Below are 20,534 nucleotides of genomic sequence, written 5' to 3'. Positions count from 1 at the left end.
GAGGCTCTGTGCTTTTCCCTTCCCCTTAGACTAACAGTGGCTCATGTAACCAAGGAGAAAGCTAGGAAAAGAAAATAGATAAGTTTATTTGTAATAAAACTGATTCAAAATTACTTAAAAAAAAAAACTTCACAAACTGATTTAAGGAGGTACAAAGGGCACTAGGTGAGGTTTTCTGACTTCTAGATTGCTTGGGTCTGAATCCTGACTCCGCCACTTCCTGCCTGTGCGATCTTTGGTGTGTCATTCACCCCTTCTGTTCCTCAGTTTCCTCATCTGTCGAATGAGGCTAATTATAGTACCTATCTTCTAGGATTGCTTTGATGATTAAATGAGTCAATATTAATAAAAAGCTTGGTACTCTGACACATAGCAAGATTCAAATATTAGCTATTAATATTATTATGTTACTGTTACTACCTTTGTTACTTTTATGAGTTGGTGCCCTAATCTGGAATATTCTTCGAGTGTGTCTTAAGGGCTGAATGTGTTTGTATGTGTGATCTCTTGAGAGTGTGGGGCTTAATTTAAATAATTAGTTTTAAAGAATTAGGTAAAATCCTGCTGCTTAGCACATGATACGGCCTCAATGAATGTTAGTTTTCTTCCCCTCTGGCAGTATTTTACAGCACAGAAAAATACTAAAGGGTTTCCTTCTTCTGCGTGCTATTAATGAATTTTTTGGCTCATTTATGAATAAAATGAAGGCCTGGTGAAAGCATTCTATAGACTCAAACTTGGAAACTTACTTTGCCCTTAGAAACCCACCAAGAAATTCCCAGTGGGTCATTTTGAATATCACTGGAAGGCAAAGGGTGGGTAGTGGTGGGGAATTGAAAAGAAAAACAAAATGAGGGGAAAACTGAAGAAAGAGGGAAGCACTCCATTAGGGTGATACCACTTTGGGATAAGGCCACCAGAAAACTGGGAGTTTCTTTCTCTGAGGACCTTTAGCAAGAGAAGGGATGGCATCAATCCAGGTTGAGCAGGAGTCCCTGAATGAAAGGGCTGGACCAGAGAGGGTTCTTGAGCCTTCTTCCAGCTTGTTGAGTCTCCAAGAGCAACCATTCTCCCTAGTGGACTATCCTATTGTTGTATTTACACACCTGAATTTGCCTATAATTCCACCTCTGTTTGAAGAGTCATTAATACTTTAGATACAAAGGAGGCTTCTGTTGAATAATACCAAGTAAGAATCAGTCACTGTATATTTGAAGTACCAGATGTTGAGAATCAACTTTCTAGTCCTCTGGGGTCTGTCCCCGACATGTCTGGATGTGGCAGCTTATGTGGTCTGCTGGGGCTATCAGGGAGACAAGGCAAAGCAACATGAGAGTGGTCCGAAGGAACTCTGAGGTCTTGAGGAGAAAGGATGCTGTGTCTGCACGGGCCAGGGTGGGTGGTGGGTTAGGCTGGAGAGAGAACTGGAGCCAGGCGCCCCCTCACTGCTGCCGTTTTGATTCACAGGTGCAGCAGATGTATCCAGGGCCATGGATCATACCTTTTCAGCAGCAGCAAAAGATGGGGAAGGAGTGTGTTACACATCTCTGGTTTCTGACATCTGTTACCCACCTCGGGAGGATTCTACGTACTTCACTGGAATTCTTCAGAAAGAAAACAGCCACATCACCGCTTCAGAGAGCCCTGCAGAGATGCGTACCCCCGGGCCCTCCTTACCAGATGTGCCTGGGACGGAGCCTCGTGGCCTATTTAGCTCTGATTCTGGAATAGAAATGACTCCTGCAGAGTCCACTGAAGTGAACACGATCTTAGCAGACCCCCTGGACCAGATGAAAGCAGAAGCCTATAAATACATTGACATAACGAGGCCAGAGGAGGTGAAATATCAGGAGCAGCGTCACCCCAAGTTGGAAGAGAAAGACTTGGACTTGAATAAGGACACTGACATCTCAGCAAAATCCGAAGAGGCCCGTGCACCAGAGAAACCATCTCCTGTGGAGGGAAAAATCCTCAAGGACCATTTATTTGAAGAATCAACGTCGGAACCGTATGTAGACGATATCTCTGAAGAGCTGCACAGTGCTCCTCTGATCACGGCCCCTGTCAGAATCACGCTGACTGAGGTCGAGCCTTCTGTTGAAACTGCTACCCCAGAGAAGGCCCCCGAGAAGCAAGATGTCTGCCTGAAACCGAGTCCTGACACAGTCCCCACAGTCACCGTCTCAGAGCCTGAAGATGACAGCCCAGAATCCGTCACTCCTCCGTCTTCTGGAACAGGTAAGGCAACGGGTGTTCCCTGCCTTGGGAAAACCCAGCATATGGAAATCTGAACATTAAGGAGTGAAGATTTGCATTCAAAATACTTCAATCTCAATTTAACTGATTTAATTAACATATAAATTTTTCAGTCTTGTGCCAATTAGCAAAGGTTGACATCTGGGATTTTTTAGAGCCCTATCAGATTTGCTTTGTAAAATATTTCTTTCTTCATTTGAGAGGAGAGGTAAAGATGACACACTGGGGACATTCAAATCCTCCTGTGGCTTTACTCTTCAGAGCAGAGAAGGAGATGCTGCCAGCTTCTAGGTTAGCTCTCCTCCCTGACCTCTGGGCATCGTGGAGAGTACCTTGACTGTTCTTCCCAGACCAGCTGGGCCACCTTGGACAGAGCATTTAACATTCCTGGCCCCAACTCCAAGTCTGAACAATGAAGGGGGGTAGGGTAGAGGTTAGAGTCTTATTTTTGTGGGGGGGAATGGGCAGTGACAGGAAACCTAAACAAAGGGTACTCCTCCCCTCCCCCTTCAATCTCAGCACATCATTTTCATCTTTTTAGTTTATTGAAGTTCTGCATACAATTTTATTTTTTAAACTAAAGATCCTATTTGGTTAGAATTTTAAAAGTTCAGAATTCACTAGCCTATGATGTTTTTCAACCTGAGCCTTCTACTCTGACTCAAGGCAGGGTGTTGTTAAACCACATCGAAACCCCTCTCAAACACAAAGGGGACCTCCCATACCCTAATGAAAGGCCAGAGTGGTAGCTAGAGCTTCCCCAGCCCACCCTGTGCCACCATCCTGGGTAGTAGAAGTGGAGCCTTTGTATCTCCATCGCTCTCAAACGCTCATGAGGCATCAGGATGAAGAGGATAATGAGAGATCCTTGAATTGTCCCCTGCCTCCAGTGGCTGGAATTCTGACCCCGCCCAAAAGAAATTTACAAACCTTTTTGATTTACAAAGAGCAATTTTCAAAAGAATAGATATAGGTATATGTATAACTGAATCACTTTGCTGTACACCTGAAACTAACACAACACTGTTAATCAACTACACTCCAATATAAAATAAAAAGTTAAAAAAAAAACAATTTTCAGCACCTCAGGTAAAAGAGCTTCTACTGAACTCTTAAAACAGATCTAAACCCTTACAATTAGGAGTGACTGCTCTAAATCCTGATGATGCAGTAAGTCCAAGTGTTAGAACAGAGAGGATTTAATGGAAGTCCCTCCTGTCTTATTTCCCTAAAGATTTTAGCATCAATTCCTCCCCTCCCCAGCCTTACCTCAGACTCATGCAGCTGTAAACTCACTGCACCAAGTTCCTGATTTTCAAATTCATTCATTCACTCAACACACACTTTCTTTTGGTCAGGCACTCGAATAGGCACTGGTGATGCTGGAGTTGAAAAGCAAACAAAAAGCAGTCCCTGCCTTCCAGTGGGACAGATGACCAGGGAAATAGTCACACTCCAGCGTGACTTATCCCACCTGACAGCAGGCGGTAGGAACATATCTGAGTCTCAAAGCCTCCTTGTGGTTTTTCTGGCAATGCATGTAAAACCCTTCGATTATCCCATGACATAAAGATACTGACACTCTGAAGATATAAACTACATTATAAGCTGTGTTTACAGAGCTCCAGGGTTGTCTGGTGGTCAGTACAGAAGAACTTTGGCCAGTCTTCAGGAAGAGTGAAATGACCCTATAGGTTTTGGTCCATTTATATGACACATGCCTCATGAGAAAACTACAGTTTACAAAGCTGATGGTAAAGACTTGATATAGGATTCATTAATTAGGAGGGAATTCTTTTTTTCTTCGGTAGTCACGACTCATTGGGGTTCTGGAGCATCTTCAAGAGAAGACAAAGTCGGATTTGGCTCTCATGATCTTGGAGTTTTATGATCTGTTGGTGGCCATTTGACAGCAAGGGGTTAGGGCAGTGGTTTTCTCTGCAATTGTTTCAAATAAACATTCTAAGTAAGGTTTATTCCAGAAAGAGAAAGTCCCCTGTCCCAGTACACAATTATCTCCCATATTCAGCTCCTCTCTCCACACACATCCCACACCATAACACCTGAGTCATATGAGAACACGTAAGAATAAAATTAATAGGAGAGATAGGAGGACTCGGTTTGTCATTGAGGCTTTTCTCCTTGTCTTTTTTATCCCAAGAGGTTACCCTAACCCCTTCCCCATCTTGTGAGCCCCTGGTACCATGTGACACTGTGCCCATAGACACTGGAGGATTTGGGCTTTATTATATCTGTTGGGTCTTGATTCACTCTGCCATTTCCTGTGCTGACAGGTAAGACAAAGAATTACATATAATCCTACATAGAGACTGAGGAAAAGGAAAGCATCCTAAAGAAAAGGAATTCAGTTTATCATTGTTTAATAAATGAGGAATTATCAACTGACTCTGGGGAATAATCCTAATTATGTGAATTATGAATCAGAAGAAGATCTAATTTAGAACAGTTTTAGCCACAGACCCTAAAGCTTAGGCAAGGAGTCTAATATACTTTTTTCAATTCCAATAGATTATTACATTTTATAACTTTCTCCAACATACTTAATTATTTTCATGATATTAAATAATATACCATGAGGTACAGAGGTAAAAATTCTTACAGCTTACATATTGAAAGTTTCTTCTAAGCAAAGATCAGTCATGAATACAAGTGAAGTATTTTAGGAAAATATAGTAAGTGCCCTGATGCACCAGACCACTGGCCCATCGGCAGCATGTTGTTTCTGACACAAACACCTAGAAGTATATTACGGTGGTCATGGATGTTCTTTGAGGTGTTATCCTCAGAAAGGACAATAATCAAGAGGCCATCATAAAACCACCCCAGCGTCCCTTAAAAAGAAATAAGCAATAAAAAATAAATCAATTTAAACTCTGAAAACTACTGTTGCTATTTCCTTGCATTGATGAGGTCTGTGATTCTCCTACCCATTTTGAAAATTTATTCTTTTATTCAAAAATACTTATTGAGTGACTTCAATGTGTCAGACATGTGCTGGGCACCAGAGACATTGCAGTAAACAAGATGTGTAAAGTCCCTGCCCTCATGGAGCTTACTTGCTAGTGGGAGAAGTCAATAAAAGGAAGCTCATAAATAAGTAGTGTAATTTCATGGAGTGTACGCACTGTGAAGAGTGATAGAATGTTGGGTGTGAGAGGGTCAAGGATGGCCTCTCTGAGGTGACATGTAATCTGAGATTTGAATGAGAAGAAGCCCACAATTCAGAGAGGGGTTAAGAGGGGCCCCAGGTACAGAGGACAACTAATACACAGGCCCCAAGGCTGTATTATTTGGGAACTGAAAGATGGTCGAAAGGAGCAAGGGAGGAGTATGGCATAGAACAGAATTGGAGAGGTCGACAGGGCCCCAATCACTCAGGGCTTCACATGCGAGGATAAAGAATTTGAATTTTGTTCCAAATGCAGTGGGAAAGCATTGGAGGGTTTTAATCTGGGAAGTGATGCCATTCATTCATTCATCCTTCCACTTAACAAATATGTATTGACCATTTACTCCATACCAGTTATTGCTCCATCACTGCTGGGGATACAGTGGTGAAACATAACAAGGTTCCTGAATGCATGGAGTTTGCGTTCTAATTGAGAAGACTTACGTACAAGTAAATAATAATGTAATATCAGGTCGTTATAATGGTTACGAAGAAAAATAAAGCAAGACAGAATGTAAGAGGGTGATGGGGTGGCCATGAGAAAATGCGTTTCCCTGCTGATGGTTTTCAGCAGAGACCTGAATGGGGTGAGAGAGCAAGCCATATAGACAGGTGAGGAAGAGATGCCAGGCTGAGGAGACAGCCAGTGCAGAGGCCTGGAGCTGGGAATGTCTTGTGTGTTCCAGGAGCAGCTAGAAGGTCAGTGTGGCTGCGTGGGGAGAAGGAAGGGAAGAGCTGCAGCATCAGATTTGTGTTTTCAAAAGATCCTTCTGGGGCTTCCCTGGTGGCGCAGTGGTTGAGAATCTGCCTGCTAATGCAAGGGACACAGGTTCGAGCCCTGGTCTGGGAAGATCCCACATGCCGCCGAGCAACTAGGCCCGTGAGCCACAACTACTGAGCCTGCGCGTCTGGAGCCTGTGCTCCGCAACAAGAGAGGCTGCGATAGTGAGAGGCCCGCGCATCGCGATGAAGAGTAGCCCCCGCTCGCCGCAACTAGAGAAAGCCCTCGCACAGAAAGGAAGACCCAACACAGCCAAAACTAAAAATAAATAAATAAATTCAAAAGATCCTTCTGGAAGATGAGTGGAGAATGAGCCGGGAGCAAAGGGGAGGCCGGAATGGCATCATTGTTCATGGTTGTTCACTGGCATCTGCGACTTGGTAGACTGGCCCATGTTCACCTTCCATTTTATCAATCTGAATTATATCATCATAGTTATCAGCAGCAGCAAACACAGCTCCCCATGTGGGGTGGTTCTAACCTTCTCAGTTTCTATATTCTATTTAATTATTTTCAATGACTGTTTCTAGCTTTGCTGTGTCAGTCCTGACACATAACTAGTGTCTTAGCTAGAGGCCCATAAGTTTTTAACAAGGGTAGGAAAACGTCTCTTTTGTTCTAAATTTTCTCCTGATTCCTGCTAGCACTTTGTTAAACTTTTACTTCACTTTAAGAATGGAGAGCAATGTCTACACTATATACTGAATCCCCTTTCACTCATAATAAAGATGATTTTTTTTTAAGGTAGTACTTTTACTTACCCAGGATGAAACTTATCAGGCCCTTTCCTCCCACCCCACAGCTGTCTGATACCATCCTTGCTCTTGAGTAAATAAAGCAACATCCTTGAGCCTTCTTTTCTGAATGCTCTAACACAGTGGTTTTCAGCTAGAGGTAGGGTTGCCCGATAAAAATACCAGTATTTCATGGGACATACTTATACTAAAAAAATTCATTGTTTATCAGAGATTCCTATTTAACTGGGTATCCTGTATTTTTATTTGCTAAATCTGCCATCCCTAACTGGAGGTGATCTTTAGAATCACCCTTAGAGTTACAAAATGCAGATGCCTGGGCCCCATTCAGACTTACTTCTACTAAGTCAAAATTTCTGAGGGCAGTTTTGAGCCATACACCTGATTAAGAACCACTGTTCTAAAGCTCTGAGGTAGTCCTCACACGAGCTCTGCTTGTTGCGTACCTCCTGTGTGCCAAGCATTGCACGAGGTGCTGGGGATACGATAGTGAACAAACACCTTGGCTACCCTTTGCCCTCATGATGCTTTCAGTCTGGGGTCAGGGAGAGTGGGGGAGGATGAAGAGACAGATGTTAATGAAATCATCACATAGACATACAGAGCCACCCAGGGGCACCCAGCTGTGCAGAATGAGTGGGCACCACCCTGTCTCCTGAATGATGCAGCATCAGGCCGGTTTGCACACGAGGCAGGCTACCCTGCAGGGTCGCCTGTGGTCCTCTTAGCCCAAGAGCCTGCCTGCCTGCTTTGTGGTCTCCTAGGAATGTTGTACAAGTAGGAGTTTGGTCAGTCCTAGCAGTTTGTATGGTTAGACAGAGGCTGCCAGTGTGAGAAATTGGAAGGATGTGTGCTATGGAAAGGGATGAAATATCCAGGATGAGAATTTTCTTCCCCTGGCCCATCAAAACAGCTCACTGTTCTGACTTCCATGTTTCTGGGTATGGAATTCCTATTCATTCTACTCACCCAGGCTCACTGTTTCTGAGTGATCTTTGACCCCCCCCATTTCTTTCTCACTCACCACATGAAGCAGACCCCAAGTCTATGCTTTCTCTCTCTTCAGTGTCTCTTGAATTATCCTTTCTTTTCCATCCCTATGACCACTACAACTCATTAGGTTGTCATAATTCCTCCCCTTGACTATTTCAGTATCCTCTTAATGGGTCATGCACCTTTTATTCTTTCTTTCCTAAGTTCATCCTAACCCTTCTAGGACCCACCAGTGCCTTCCTGATAGAATATTGACTTTTAAACTAGCTTCCAGGCCTTTCTATGATCAGGGGTCTGCTTAACTTTCCAGTCATACGTGGTCTTTTGTGACTGGCTTATTTCACTTAGCATACTGTTTTCAGGGTTTAGCCATGTTGTAGCATGTATCAGTATTTCATTCCTTTTTATGGCCAAATAATATTCCAGTGTATGGGTATACCCCATTTTACTTATCCATTCATTAATTAATGGACATTGGGTTGTTTCGCTTTTTTGACAGTTATGGATAATGCTGTTATGAACACTGTGTACAAGTTTTTGTATGGACATAGGTTTTCAATTCTCTACTTATGAGTGGAATTTCTGGATCATATGGTAACTCTAAATAGTTGAACTGCCAGACTGTTTTCCAAAGCAGCTATACCATTTTTTATTCCCACCAACAGTGGATGAGAGTTTCTATTTCTCCACATCCTTTCCACCACTTGTTACTCTCTGACTTTGTTACTCTAGCAATCCTAGTGAGTGTGAAGTAGTAACTCACTGTGGTTTTGATTTGCACTTCTCTGGTGAATTATGATGTTGAGCATATTTTCATATGCTTTTTTGTCACGTGTAAATATTCTTTGGAGAAATGTCTATTCAAGCCCTTTGTCTATTTTTTAACTGGATTATTTGTCTTTTTATAACTGAGTTGTAATAATTTTTAACATATTCTAGATACAAGTCTCTTATAAGATATATGATTTGTAAAATTTTCTCCCATTCTGTAGATCGTCCTTCTACGTTCTTGATGTTGTCCTCTAAAGCACAAAAGTGTTTAATATGGATGAATTCCAAGTTGTATATTTTTATTTTGTCGTTTATGTTTTTGGTGTCATGTCTAAGAAACCACTGTCTAATCCAGGGTCATGAAGATTCATTTCTGTGTTTTCTTCTGGAGTTTCTGGTTTTAGCTCATATATTTAGGTTGGATCCATGTGGAATTAATTCTTACATATGACCTGAGGTAGGGGTCCAGCTTCATTCTTTTATACGTGGTTATGCAGCTCACTTTTCCTCTTCGTCTCATTCTCCAAAATATAATTTGCCCTATCTGAGACCCCACCCCCTTTTTGAACAGATGTAGCATGATATAGTGAGAAACACATGGAACATAAAGACTTGAGTTCAAATTTAAGCCAAGTCATTTCTAGCCACATGGCTATATCATTCAGGGTCCTGTGAGGAAACAACGTGACACACTCAAAGGTTGTAACTGAAGCGGGTTTAAAGAGGTAGCTATTTACAAATGTGTAAAGACAGTTAAGAGAACAAACAAAAGATGGTAAAGCACTCAAGGACTGGCAATATTAGGGATCTATTAGCATCCCTGGACCCAAAGGAGGAAGGGGAGGGAACAGCGTTCCCAAAGCCTGCCAAGACCTGGAGCTTCAGAAGCAGCAAGAGGTATAAATACCCTAACATTTCTCTACACCCCCTCCTCCTATGATTCCTATTGGCTGAAAACAACCGGAAACTAGAGGGGAAGGAATTCCAGGTAATGCCTTCTATGTAGGTCAGCCTCTCAGAACAGAGAACAGGACAGAGAAAGATGGGAATAAATCCAAGGGGGCAAAGATAGAAAAACCAGTACAGTGACCTTGGACAAGTCACTTAACCTACTGCCACTAGACTCAAAGCCCCATATGTGAAGTGCCTCTATCCCAGCAGATGCTCAACAAGTGGAGCTGTGACGATGTAGCTACTGATAGTGCTCTGGAAGTACAGGCTGTTCCTCCATTCACACTAGCCTCTACTCCCTATCTTCTTCCTCCTCCGTCTGGCCTACCATTGAGAATTAATGTAGCTTTTATACTTTTATGCTGCTTGTAATCATATCAAAGAACTATGTGCATGACTTATTAAGGAACTAACTTCTATAAAAATAGAGTTTGGGATCATGCAGTAAATCTTTTTACACATAAATTGTGTGCAAGATAATGAGGTTGTTGTTGTTTTAGTTATTAAGAAAAACAGCAACATAGATCATGTCACTTCTCTGCTCAAAACCCTCCAATGGCTTCTCATTTCTCTCAAAATAAAAGCCTGATGAGATCCTACATGATGACCCCCCTTCCCTGAATGCATTTGACCTCTTTTCCTATTATTCTCCCCCTTATTCACTTTGCCCCAGACATAGCTGCCTCCTTGTGATATCTATAAATCATTGCAGCTCCCACCTCCAGGCCTTTGTACTGTCTGTTCCCTCTGCTTGGCATGCTTTTCCTCTGGATATCTTCATGCACTCGCTCACCTCCTCAAGTGTTGAATATCGGTTTCGTTCTCAATAAGGCCTATCTTGACTATCCTATTTAAAATTGCAAATTTATCCCCACCCTGTCACAGCCCTCCTGATCCCGTTACCCTACTCTACTTTTTTTTTCCATAGCACTTAACATCTTCTAACATACTATATACTTTAATTATTTATTACATGTATTGTTTGTGTATTGTGTTCTCCTCCCACTAGAATATAAGCAGAGATTTTGTTTCCTGTTTCATTCACTAATACATCCCAAGTGCCTATAAGAGTGACGACACATAGTAGGTTCTCAGTAAATAACAGATGAATGAATGATACATGGATAAAGGATAAAATCAATTCAGCTTTATAGAGAATTAGACAAATCTAAAATGTTTTATCCATTGGGGTTCTCCCACAGTCCTAAATTGACAGATTACTTAGCCATAGATAGTCTATCTCTTATCCTTCCTATATCCCTCCCAGTGACCTCAAAGCTTTGGAGAAATGACAAGTGGTTCTTGCTTACGAAAGGGCCAGAAATCACTGTCTAGAATATTCTGAAATAAGGCCCTGCTGCATGGGCAAGGGGAAAACCAAGCTCCTGAAAATTGTTGTCATGGCTATCCCAGGTAATTTCAACTAAGATAGAAATATCAGTAAGATTGCTGGTGAGGTTTGGGGGCCATCTGGATAAACATCAGACAGGAGGCAGGCATTCACCCAGTGGACAGGGGTTGACTCTTGGGTTTTGTTCTTCTCAAGAGGAGGTGAAGAGATGAAAAAGAACGACAGTGGGCTCCACCATTAGAAGCCCTGTGGGGTTGTGCAGTATGGTAATCTGCACAGCCTGCTTGGTGGAATTGGCAAAAACTATCTATTATATTGCTCCACTTTGTTACACTTTTCACTAAAAAAAGAGTAGAAGTATTGATTCTTATGGGAAGTGTAAAGCTTAGGAGTCAAGTTGTGTACAAGGATCCAAATTAGCTTTCTTTGTCTTATTGAAGTAGGGAATATGAACAGAAACAGACAAGGAATAATGGATGATTTCAGATTTGTTGACATTGGTGGGCCAAATTAGAGAGTTATATACATTGCATTATCTAATGAAATCTGTGAAACTGGAAAACTTCCCTCAGAGAATGGATTAGAAATCAAAACCATGACTTCTAGAATCTTTCCCACATTGGAACAGAAAAACCAACGAGGTGCTAATGCTAAGAAATTGCTGGGTCATTTTTAAAAATAGCTAGATTAAGATAGATAGGTATATCAAACACTGATTAATTGGGCCATAACAGTAATTAGCCTTTTAGTTCAGGTGGCCTGTCTTTCCAGCATAGCCCTGGAAACAGACTATTTTTGTGCTAATGAGATATGTATTTTTTAAGCAACGAGAAAATACCTCCCCTAATGGAATTTTGTTTGATTTCTTCTTTTTCTGTCCATCTGTCTGTCCTTGTGTGTGCCTCTTTCTTCGCTCTGTGGGACGACAGAACCATCTGCTGCAGAATCCCAGGGGAAATGCAGCATCTCCGAGGATGAGCTGATCACTGCCATTAAGGAAGCAAAGGGGTTGTCCTTCGAAACAACGGAGAGTCCACGGCCAGCGGGCCAGGTGGCCGACAGGCCGGAGGCCAAGGCCAGGTCCGGGCTGCCCACCATCCCTAGCCCCCTGGACCACGAGGCCAGCAGCGCGGAGTCGGGGGACTCGGAGATCGAGTTGGTGTCCGAGGACCCGCTGGCCGCCGAGGACGCTCTGCCCTCGGGCTACGTGACCTTTGGTCATGTGGGCGGCCCGCCGCCGTCGCCGGCCTCTCCGTCCATCCAGTACAGCATCCTGAGGGAGGAGCGCGAGGCTGAGCTGGACAGCGAGCTCATCATCGAGTCGTGTGACGCCTCCTCCGCCTCGGAGGAGAGTCCCAAACGGGAGCAGGACTCGCCGCCGATGAAGCCGGGCGCCCTGGACGCCATCCGGGAGGAGCCGGGCGCCCGGGCCGAGGAGTGCGCCCACAGCCGGCGCGGCCTGGCGGAGCAGGGGCCCTTCCTCAAATTCCCTTCGGCCGTCCCCCAAGTCTGCTCCGAGCTGCCGTCTGGAGACGGAGCCCCTGCGCCCGAGGGGCCCGCAGTGCCGCGGACACCTGTGGAAGCAGCGAGTTACGACCAAAGCTCCCAGGCCACAAAGGGCCCTGGGCCTCGGGGTCCAGGCGTCGCACCCCCTCTGCTGTTTCTCAATAAGCAACAAGGTAAAGTGACAGCTTTCTTGATTAAAGTAGGTTGTCTGCTTACTGTTCTCCCCTGGGTGCTCTGAGATATTGAGCAGAGGGAGGTGGTTCTGCCTTAGCCCAGTAGTCACGTCCTCGCTGGTCAAACAATCGACCGGAGAACAATTCCGAGGGGGGTGGGGAGGAGATGAGAGGATTCAGATTCGCAGCTGGGGCTTCCATGGAAGAAACACGTGCTCCGAGCTGCGCTGGGCTGGCTGAACCAGAGCATCTCCAATAATGAGCGGTTTTGTGTACATTCCAAGATCTCCTGAATGGAGTGAATGTGTCCCTCCTTTCGTTCCAGGGCTAGGTTTCCTCTCTTGGGAAGGGATGGGGTTTTGTTATTGTCCAGTCTCATTTCCAATTTCCCACCCTCTCAGTGATGGGGTGTGGCTACAGTCCCTCTAGGTGCTGGAACCCACCATTAGCACTTCCACTTGGCCAAACTTGTTTCTTAAATGGGCCAAGAGCATCTCAGCGCCATCCTTTCTCTTACCAAAAAACAAACAAAACAACAACAACAACGACCACAAAACCAGCAAGGAATTTGGGCCTTGATAAGGTTTTTGTGTCCCAGCTAGCCAGGAAAGACAGTGACTGAAGTTAGTCCCAGGATTTCTCCTGTGCCTGAGCAAGGCCTAAGGTGACTAATTAATTTTAAAGTCACTTTTAACTTAGAATGATTTTAATCTGGCCATTATATTTTTCCTATGAGAAATCTTGAGTTGAATGAAGTCTTCAAATGCAGAAAAAATGGAAGTCATTTTTTTGTCTTCCAGACACTCTTCCCCCCAAGTCATCCCCCACACCAGATTGCAGCTGTATAATGGAATTCAGGAAAGGAATGAAAGAGTCAGGTGAATAAATTAGGCCCTGCACAGTCTAGTTAATGGGCTACACTGAAGATAGACAGTCTCTCCCCAGATGCTGGGTAGAAGAACATCCAGGTGGAACTTGAGAACAAACCCTAAAAGCACAACTCTGTTCAAGGTCCCCTCTCACCCATCTCCTCTGCTTTCTGTTTTTTTAGAAGTATTTTGCCTTTTGGGGATAAATGATTCTGAGAGTACACCCTCCATCCTGTTTATATGCTAACTTCAATGATGTTAGTAGCAATTAAAGTGCCTCGTATAAAAATAGAGGACAAAAACTTTCTCATTATAGATTGGAAGCTGGCTTCTAAATTCTTTAAAATTAGCACATTGGAAAGGGGGAAACTGGAGGAATGTAATAAAAAGATAACCCTGCTGCATGGTTGCCGGAGGCCTAGACATGTGGCATCATGTTGGGGCTGATATAATTGACTCCTGATTTCCCAAATAACTTATCCCTGAGAGTTTAAAGTGTATTTAGTGTGTGCAATAGGGAGGCTATTCTATGACAAACTTAACAGTAGGAATGTGTATTTGTTGGGTGAATATTAGAACTAATTTGGATTCTTTGCTACCACTCTGACTGTGGTGGGAAGGGGCCCTGCAGCTTTCAGGGAGCTTTGGGAAACAGCATTAGCCTGAACAACCTGCAGTTCCCTGTGGTCCTGAAGCAGGAGAGCTTGAGTCATTCGGAGTATAGTTTCATATCACCGTACTGTAACACGCATGTGTTTCCATTTTTATCCCCTAACTAGTGTCCCCATAGTGAAATAGTCACCATGTGCACAGTGCTGCTCAAATATATTTATCCTCAAAAGTAAGTAAATCTGAAGGCTAATAAAGAGAAAATGGTATTGTGTAGGCCTATTTCCCTCGTTAGTATACTTGAGAGACAAGTATGACAGCTGGCACTGACCGAGTGACCAGACATCCGATGAAGAGCTAAGGTGATGGAATACTACAGCTGTCAATGCAAAGGCTTCAGAGAGTATTTTATGGCTGATTCTGGTGTCATTCTAATCTCTGTGCAAGTTGCCTCATATGGCTTGGACCCTCTGCTGCCAAGTTAGACGTTCGAAAGGAGAAAGTGGCAGTCTTTTCAAACAATTAAGGCATGGCAGGGTGAATAGCCTCTGCTCTCCTCTGCACAGAGGGATCCTTTGAAATCCAGTCTCCCACTGAAACTCAGCACTCAGCCTCATTATCTATGAAGAGTCTAAAAGGCCCTGGGGCAGCCAAGCACTGAAGGTTCTGGGCAGATGACTCAGTGCTGCCAGCAGGTTATTGGAGCCCTGAGTTCTTCTGGTCTCCCTGCTCCATCTCAGCATGTGGGAGGATCAGTGCTGACCAGCCAGCGCCAGGCTATTCTTAATCACTGTCAGTGGACAGTAGGATTGTGCTCAAGTCAAGTGTGACTCCCCTCAGCAGTGAGGTCAGGTCAGCTTCTGTGGTTTCCTGAAGCCTCCGGCAGTATAAATGCATTCAGGTTCATGCATTCACAAGTATGCTCATCTCCTTGGCTTTGGAGTTATTCTGCTGATGCTGGGCCAAGTTTTAGAAAGGTCCAGAAATATTTAGAATAAGGTTTGGCAAATATCTGACGGCATCATAGCACATACTGTCAAGGAACATCAGGCTTTACTGGTGTGCACATGCCCTAACAAGGTCTATTTTTGGACCTTTCTTACCTTTTGGAGACCTCTGCTGCTGTTTCACTGAAGACAAGATGTGGTTCATCATATTCCAGTTTCCATTCTCTGTGCACCCCCTGAGCTCCTGCTACCCTGTCATTCTGCTTCCTCATAGCCTCTAGGATGGCCTATCATGAACATGATAGGATAGATAAGTTTTCATTGTTGCAAGGTTAACCGTGTTAGGAACATCTAAGTGAAAGCCAATTAAAAATTCTAAATAAAACACTAATACCCAGTGTGACTCATCAGGATGGGTGTGTGGTATATCCAGACCTATTTTATCGCAGAATCTTTTATTAGAGTGTGCTGTAGAGTTCATCTTCTAGGGCGTATTCTTTGGGAAATAGTGGTTTCTGGGTACTCACCTCCATTCCCTGCATTCTGATTACTTTTCCTTGCAATTCAAAAGCATAGTGTCAGACCAGCCATGTGGATATCATATGGGAGCCTGTTAGAAATGTCAGGGTCCTTCCCCGACCTACCTACTGAATTGGAATCTGCATTTTACCAAGGTCCCCTAGTGATTGCTATTCACATTGAAGCTTGAGAAGCAATGTTTTAGACCATGGCAGTCAGCTTTCACATTCCAGCCTGAAACTGTTCTGATGAAGGTCACCAATGACAACCTTCTTACCCCCCAAAAGACCTCTTTTCGGTCTCATCTTTCTTGTTCTCCCTGGTACTTTAATGTCATACTGCTGAACAGTCCTTAAAACAGTGAGAAAATAATGTATGTTCAAAATAATAATTTAAATTGTAAGAAATGGTGCAAAATAAAACGTTAAAGTTCCCCTACTCCAACCTCACATTCCTAAGTCTCAGAGATAACCACAGGCTTCTGTTTTGTTGTTGTTGTTCTTGTTCCTTTCAGAAATTTTCTTTATGTATCACAATTTTTTATTGCACAAGTGACATCATGTTGGACAGACTTTTGCAACTTATTTCTTTTAGCAGTAAAATCAAGGATAATACCGGCTCACATGGAGACTCTTCTCTTCTTCTCAAAACTTTCCCCCCTTATCTCCGTGATGTTTCTCCTTCCTGGTTATCCCCTCAGTCTCTGACCTCTTTCCCAATCTCTTTTGCTACCTTCCTTCCAATTCCTCTGTCTGGCCCCGAGTTCTTTCCCTGTCTTCCTTTGTCCCTCGTTTCCTTGCTCTCATCCACACAGGTTTTCAGCCACTGCCTCATGTGTAGCACCTCCCAGATCTCTGGCTTTTACACTGCTGTAACACAGATAACGTAAATTTCACCCAAGGTTATGCCAGCCCCACCCAAGCAAGACCTTACCCATTCATTCATTCATCCTTCCTTTGATTCAACCAATATGGCGTACTGCCTGCCTGACACTAGCAATATAGTAATGACCAAAGCAGACATGAATCCACCCCTTGCAGGGCTTACATTTGGGTGGGTGGGGGGCTGACATTAAATAGGAAATCAACAGAGTGACGTGTTCTCTTGAGCGAGTACCTGGTGATAGTGGAACTTAGATCAGAAGGTCAGAGAAGGAGGAAGCTGAGGAATCAGCTGTGGCAAGAGATAATTTTTAAAAGTTCTGGACAATAGAAAATGCAAAAGCCACAGGCAGGAAAGTTCTGGGAGCATTCTAGAAACTAAAAAAAAAAGTCTTTATAGTTAGAGTATGGTAGGCAAAGGGAAAAATGGGGTTGGAAGGTTGGCAGTGCCCTTTCATGCCCAGACCATGGTGCAGAATTTGGTCTTTATCCTACTCATCATAAGATGCCATTATAGTAGTTAAGGCATGAGATGGCAGTGTCTGGGAGAGGGAGGTAGCAATGAAGATGGAGAGGAATGGATGGGTTTAAAGTATATTTTGGAGATTGACTTAATAGGATTTACTGATACATTGGATTGGTGGTGGGGGTGACTTTATTCCCAACATCTCTCAAATTGTATTTCAGTTTTTGTCACCAGAATCATTATAAATAGATGCAAAAATACTTACAATAGGAAAAATACCCCAAACTTAGCTGCTGTTTCTTTAGTCATTGAGCCCAATTTTTTATGTCTGCTATTGGAAAATCATCCATTTGGGTTATGCTGGCACTGAAGTATTCTCTCACAGGTTGAGCTGTATATCTAGTATATTTTCATGGCCAAACATCTGGGGGTATAATGGTCATTAATGTGTTTTGGTGACAGTGATATTTGAGTGGCTGAGACTGGAGCTTGGATGAGGGTCAAATATGGTACTTGTGGAGGTTAAATAAGACATATAGTGAGGTAGGCAGGGATGGTGGACAGCAAGTTGGTTTTTTAAAAAGAATTAAGTGTCAGTTTGGCTAGGGCCAGGAACTCACAAAAGCTTCAGGAGTCTAAAGTGCAGTTCCAAATATGGATCAAAATTACACTAACAGACAAAAGAAAGACAGTAGCCTGCCAGAGAGCAGAGGTTAAAGTCAGAGAAAAGGCAGTTTAAGGCAAGCACTCAAACTAGGGTCTGAAGTGAGGACAAGCATACCACTGGGTCTAGTTAACTTCAGCTCAAGCCTACAGTTGACCATTGTCTTTATCTGTGATTACTCAGTGCTTCCTGAGTTAACCCTATCTCTGTAATGGTCCTTCTGGGTTTTAAATGACCTAGGCCTGAGAAAGTGGTCCTCTTCTGCCAGGTAAAGCATTGATCCAGGACTCTTCTCTCTTCTTGTGGAAACTAGGGGCATGTGACAGGGAGAATGAATTGGGGGCTCAGTGGAACCATTTGTTTTTCTAGACAGTGTTTCTCAAAGTGTGGTTGGTGAACTATTTATATCATAAGCCATTTGTTAAAATACAGATTCCTAGGCTCACCCCAGGATCTCCTAGGAAGGGGCTAAGGAATCTGCTTCATTAAGTGGCTCCCCAGTGAATCCTCGGCACACCAGAATTTGAGAATTATTGTTCTAGGTACTGTGTTGAGGCTGATCTCTCAAAGCCCTCAGAGTTATCTTTGGCAGGTTTTTCCTCTAGTGTCCCATCTTTTTCCAGGGCCTGAGCCAGAATTCTGCAAGGTGGGTTTTCTGATTGAGTTTAAATGTTAGTTAAAATGGCTTATGTGTGGGGTTTAGAATGAAATTTATACTGTTAACTCTGAGACTTCCACCTCCTCGTAGGAGAAGTAGAGGGAAGGTAACGTGAGCATACCCTGGCCTTACCAGCTCACTCTGGAGGGCGCTCCTACTATCTCCCCACCCCACAAAGCCTCCGGAACAGAGAACTTAATAGGGCTGGCAAGGACGCAGATCGATAACCATTCATGTTCCCAGTAGTTTGGGGCCTCCTGGGTTAGAGGAGTCCTCCAGGTTGCCTCTGTCCATAGCTTGGAGAATCATGGGAGAGGGAGAAGTCCTGAGGGTGGGGTTGAGCTCTACACTTCCAGTCACAAATGGGGAATAGCAAGCTTAATCTTCTTACACAAGATCAAAAATTTCACTACCACTAATAAATAATTCAGTTCAAAGCTGCATATTCTGGTAAATAACAGAATTCTGGTTTAACTCTTCCCTTCTCGCTGGACCTCATTTTCTTACAACTCTTGGCTGAACACTGAAATCTTGGGGGATTTACCTACACACAGAGCACTTGCAAAAGCAGAATATGTTTTCCAAAACTATTTTTTTTTTTTTTTTACTTCCAAACTCACTTTTGTTTATCTCCCCTAGCAACTCTAGGAGATTTGATGCTATGTCTAAAAGCACAGAGGAAATCAAGTAAAGCAGAAGAATGGCTTTCATATTGATTTTCCCCTCTCACTGTTAATGTCTGTTGCCATCCAGTGGTTGTGATGAAAATATCCAACCTCTACTTTTTAACCTCATCTCAAACCACCAGGATTTGAAACTTACAGATCTCCTGGGTTATGTCCCGTAAGTCCCATAGTTGCATAATTTTATGTTTTGCCTCTCCTTCTCTATATCTTTCTCCTTTGTACTCTCCTTTGCTGATGCTAATTGGTCTTACTGTTAGAAATACTGGTGAGGTAATTCTGAGCAAATTAGAAAATGACAATCTTGTCCTCAAGATGTTCTATTGCTACTTAGCTAAATATTGTCATATCTTTGAATGATTTTACAGTGTCCACATGGCTGGACCATTTATATGGTGATTGATGATTTAAATTATCATCCATATTTTTCTTGGAATAAGCAAAAGGACAGAGGTCCAAATAACCTGTTAGTTTTTACCAGAGTTAATTTTAAGCTAGGCCATTTGGCCTGTGCCAAAAAATATAGTATATAGGATTCATGAGCCAAAGTTTCATACTAACTGGAGTTTTTGGATCAACATCCTCCTTTTAAATTGAACTCAGGGTTTGAGGTACAGTCAGTTGTTCTAGGTGATATTGCAGGGATAGAAGAACCAGGATTTGAGATAAGATCTCCTGACTCTCATCCAGTGCCCTTTTCCAACTAAATTGCTTTCCTGATAGACTTCTTTGTAAGCAAACCTAAATGCTTTTCTGTGTGGAGTTGCTTTAGAATTTGGCGATTTAAGATTTCATATCTTAAACATATATTGCTGTAAATAGTTTTATAATGGTGCAATAAGCGCAGCTAGTTTAAGTGAAAGTATGGTCAATCAGGTGGAAATGCAGTCCAGTCACCTGGAGAGGATTTAATTTTTTTTACATTTTAGGTTAGCCAAGTGATGGTTGAATCATTTTACACAGAGTCATAGTTTTCTCAGATGTTAGACATAAATAAAATCATAAATAACTTGGTTCTAGATACTTTTGATATAAGTAAAATGGCCTCATTGCCAATTTGTCCCTTTTATTTTCTCTATCTTCCCTTTGTTGGGGTCCACATTTTAAAGCCCCTTTCTTATTCCTCTGAAAACAGAATCTTGAAATTTTGGGTAGATTTTATATAATCCACAAATCTATGCTCTAATTACAAAGCCAAAGATCTTGACTTTGACTTTGATTTCTAAAGCACCTGGTTCCTGTTGACCACATCTTTCCCTCAGATCCTGTTAGTATGGCTAAAAACACCAGAGACCATGCTGATGGGGAAATTCCTAGGGACTGATGGCAAAGTCCTCTCTGAAGGAGACACCTTTCAGATTTCAGCCTTACTGTTCATCTGTCAAATCCGAACCGATTTGCCTCTAAGATGACACATAAGATCATTCACTTGAACTGTAAGTTTTCTCTCTCCCATTGTATATTATATTTGTTCTTGTGATTTATATAATGCCCATTTTGTAACAGGTAAA

At 42.9% G+C, this 20,534-nt stretch overlaps 1 protein-coding gene across 4 annotated transcripts in view; it reads left to right on the top strand.

Moving 5' to 3' along the window:
• The window catches only part of RTN1 (reticulon 1), a 278,915-nt gene that overhangs the window by 140,396 nt on the left and 117,985 nt on the right, over positions 1–20,534 (top strand). For 3 of the 4 annotated variants that reach the window (XM_059915734.1, XM_059915732.1, XM_059915733.1), the window contains exons 2-3: positions 1,468–2,238; positions 11,978–12,727. In XM_059915734.1, coding sequence (XP_059771717.1) covers positions 1,491–2,238; positions 11,978–12,727 — 1,498 coding nt within the window. In that variant the 5' untranslated portion in view covers positions 1,468–1,490. The remainder of the gene's footprint in view (positions 1–1,467; positions 2,239–11,977; positions 12,728–20,534) is intronic. The other variant, XM_059915735.1, reaches the window with a different exon arrangement.

This window comes from Balaenoptera ricei, chromosome 2 (assembly GCF_028023285.1).
Source record: "Balaenoptera ricei isolate mBalRic1 chromosome 2, mBalRic1.hap2, whole genome shotgun sequence".
NCBI lineage: Eukaryota > Metazoa > Chordata > Mammalia > Artiodactyla > Balaenopteridae > Balaenoptera > Balaenoptera ricei.
Note: the sequence above shows the minus strand (reverse complement) of the source record. Positions and strands in the feature narration are given on the sequence as shown.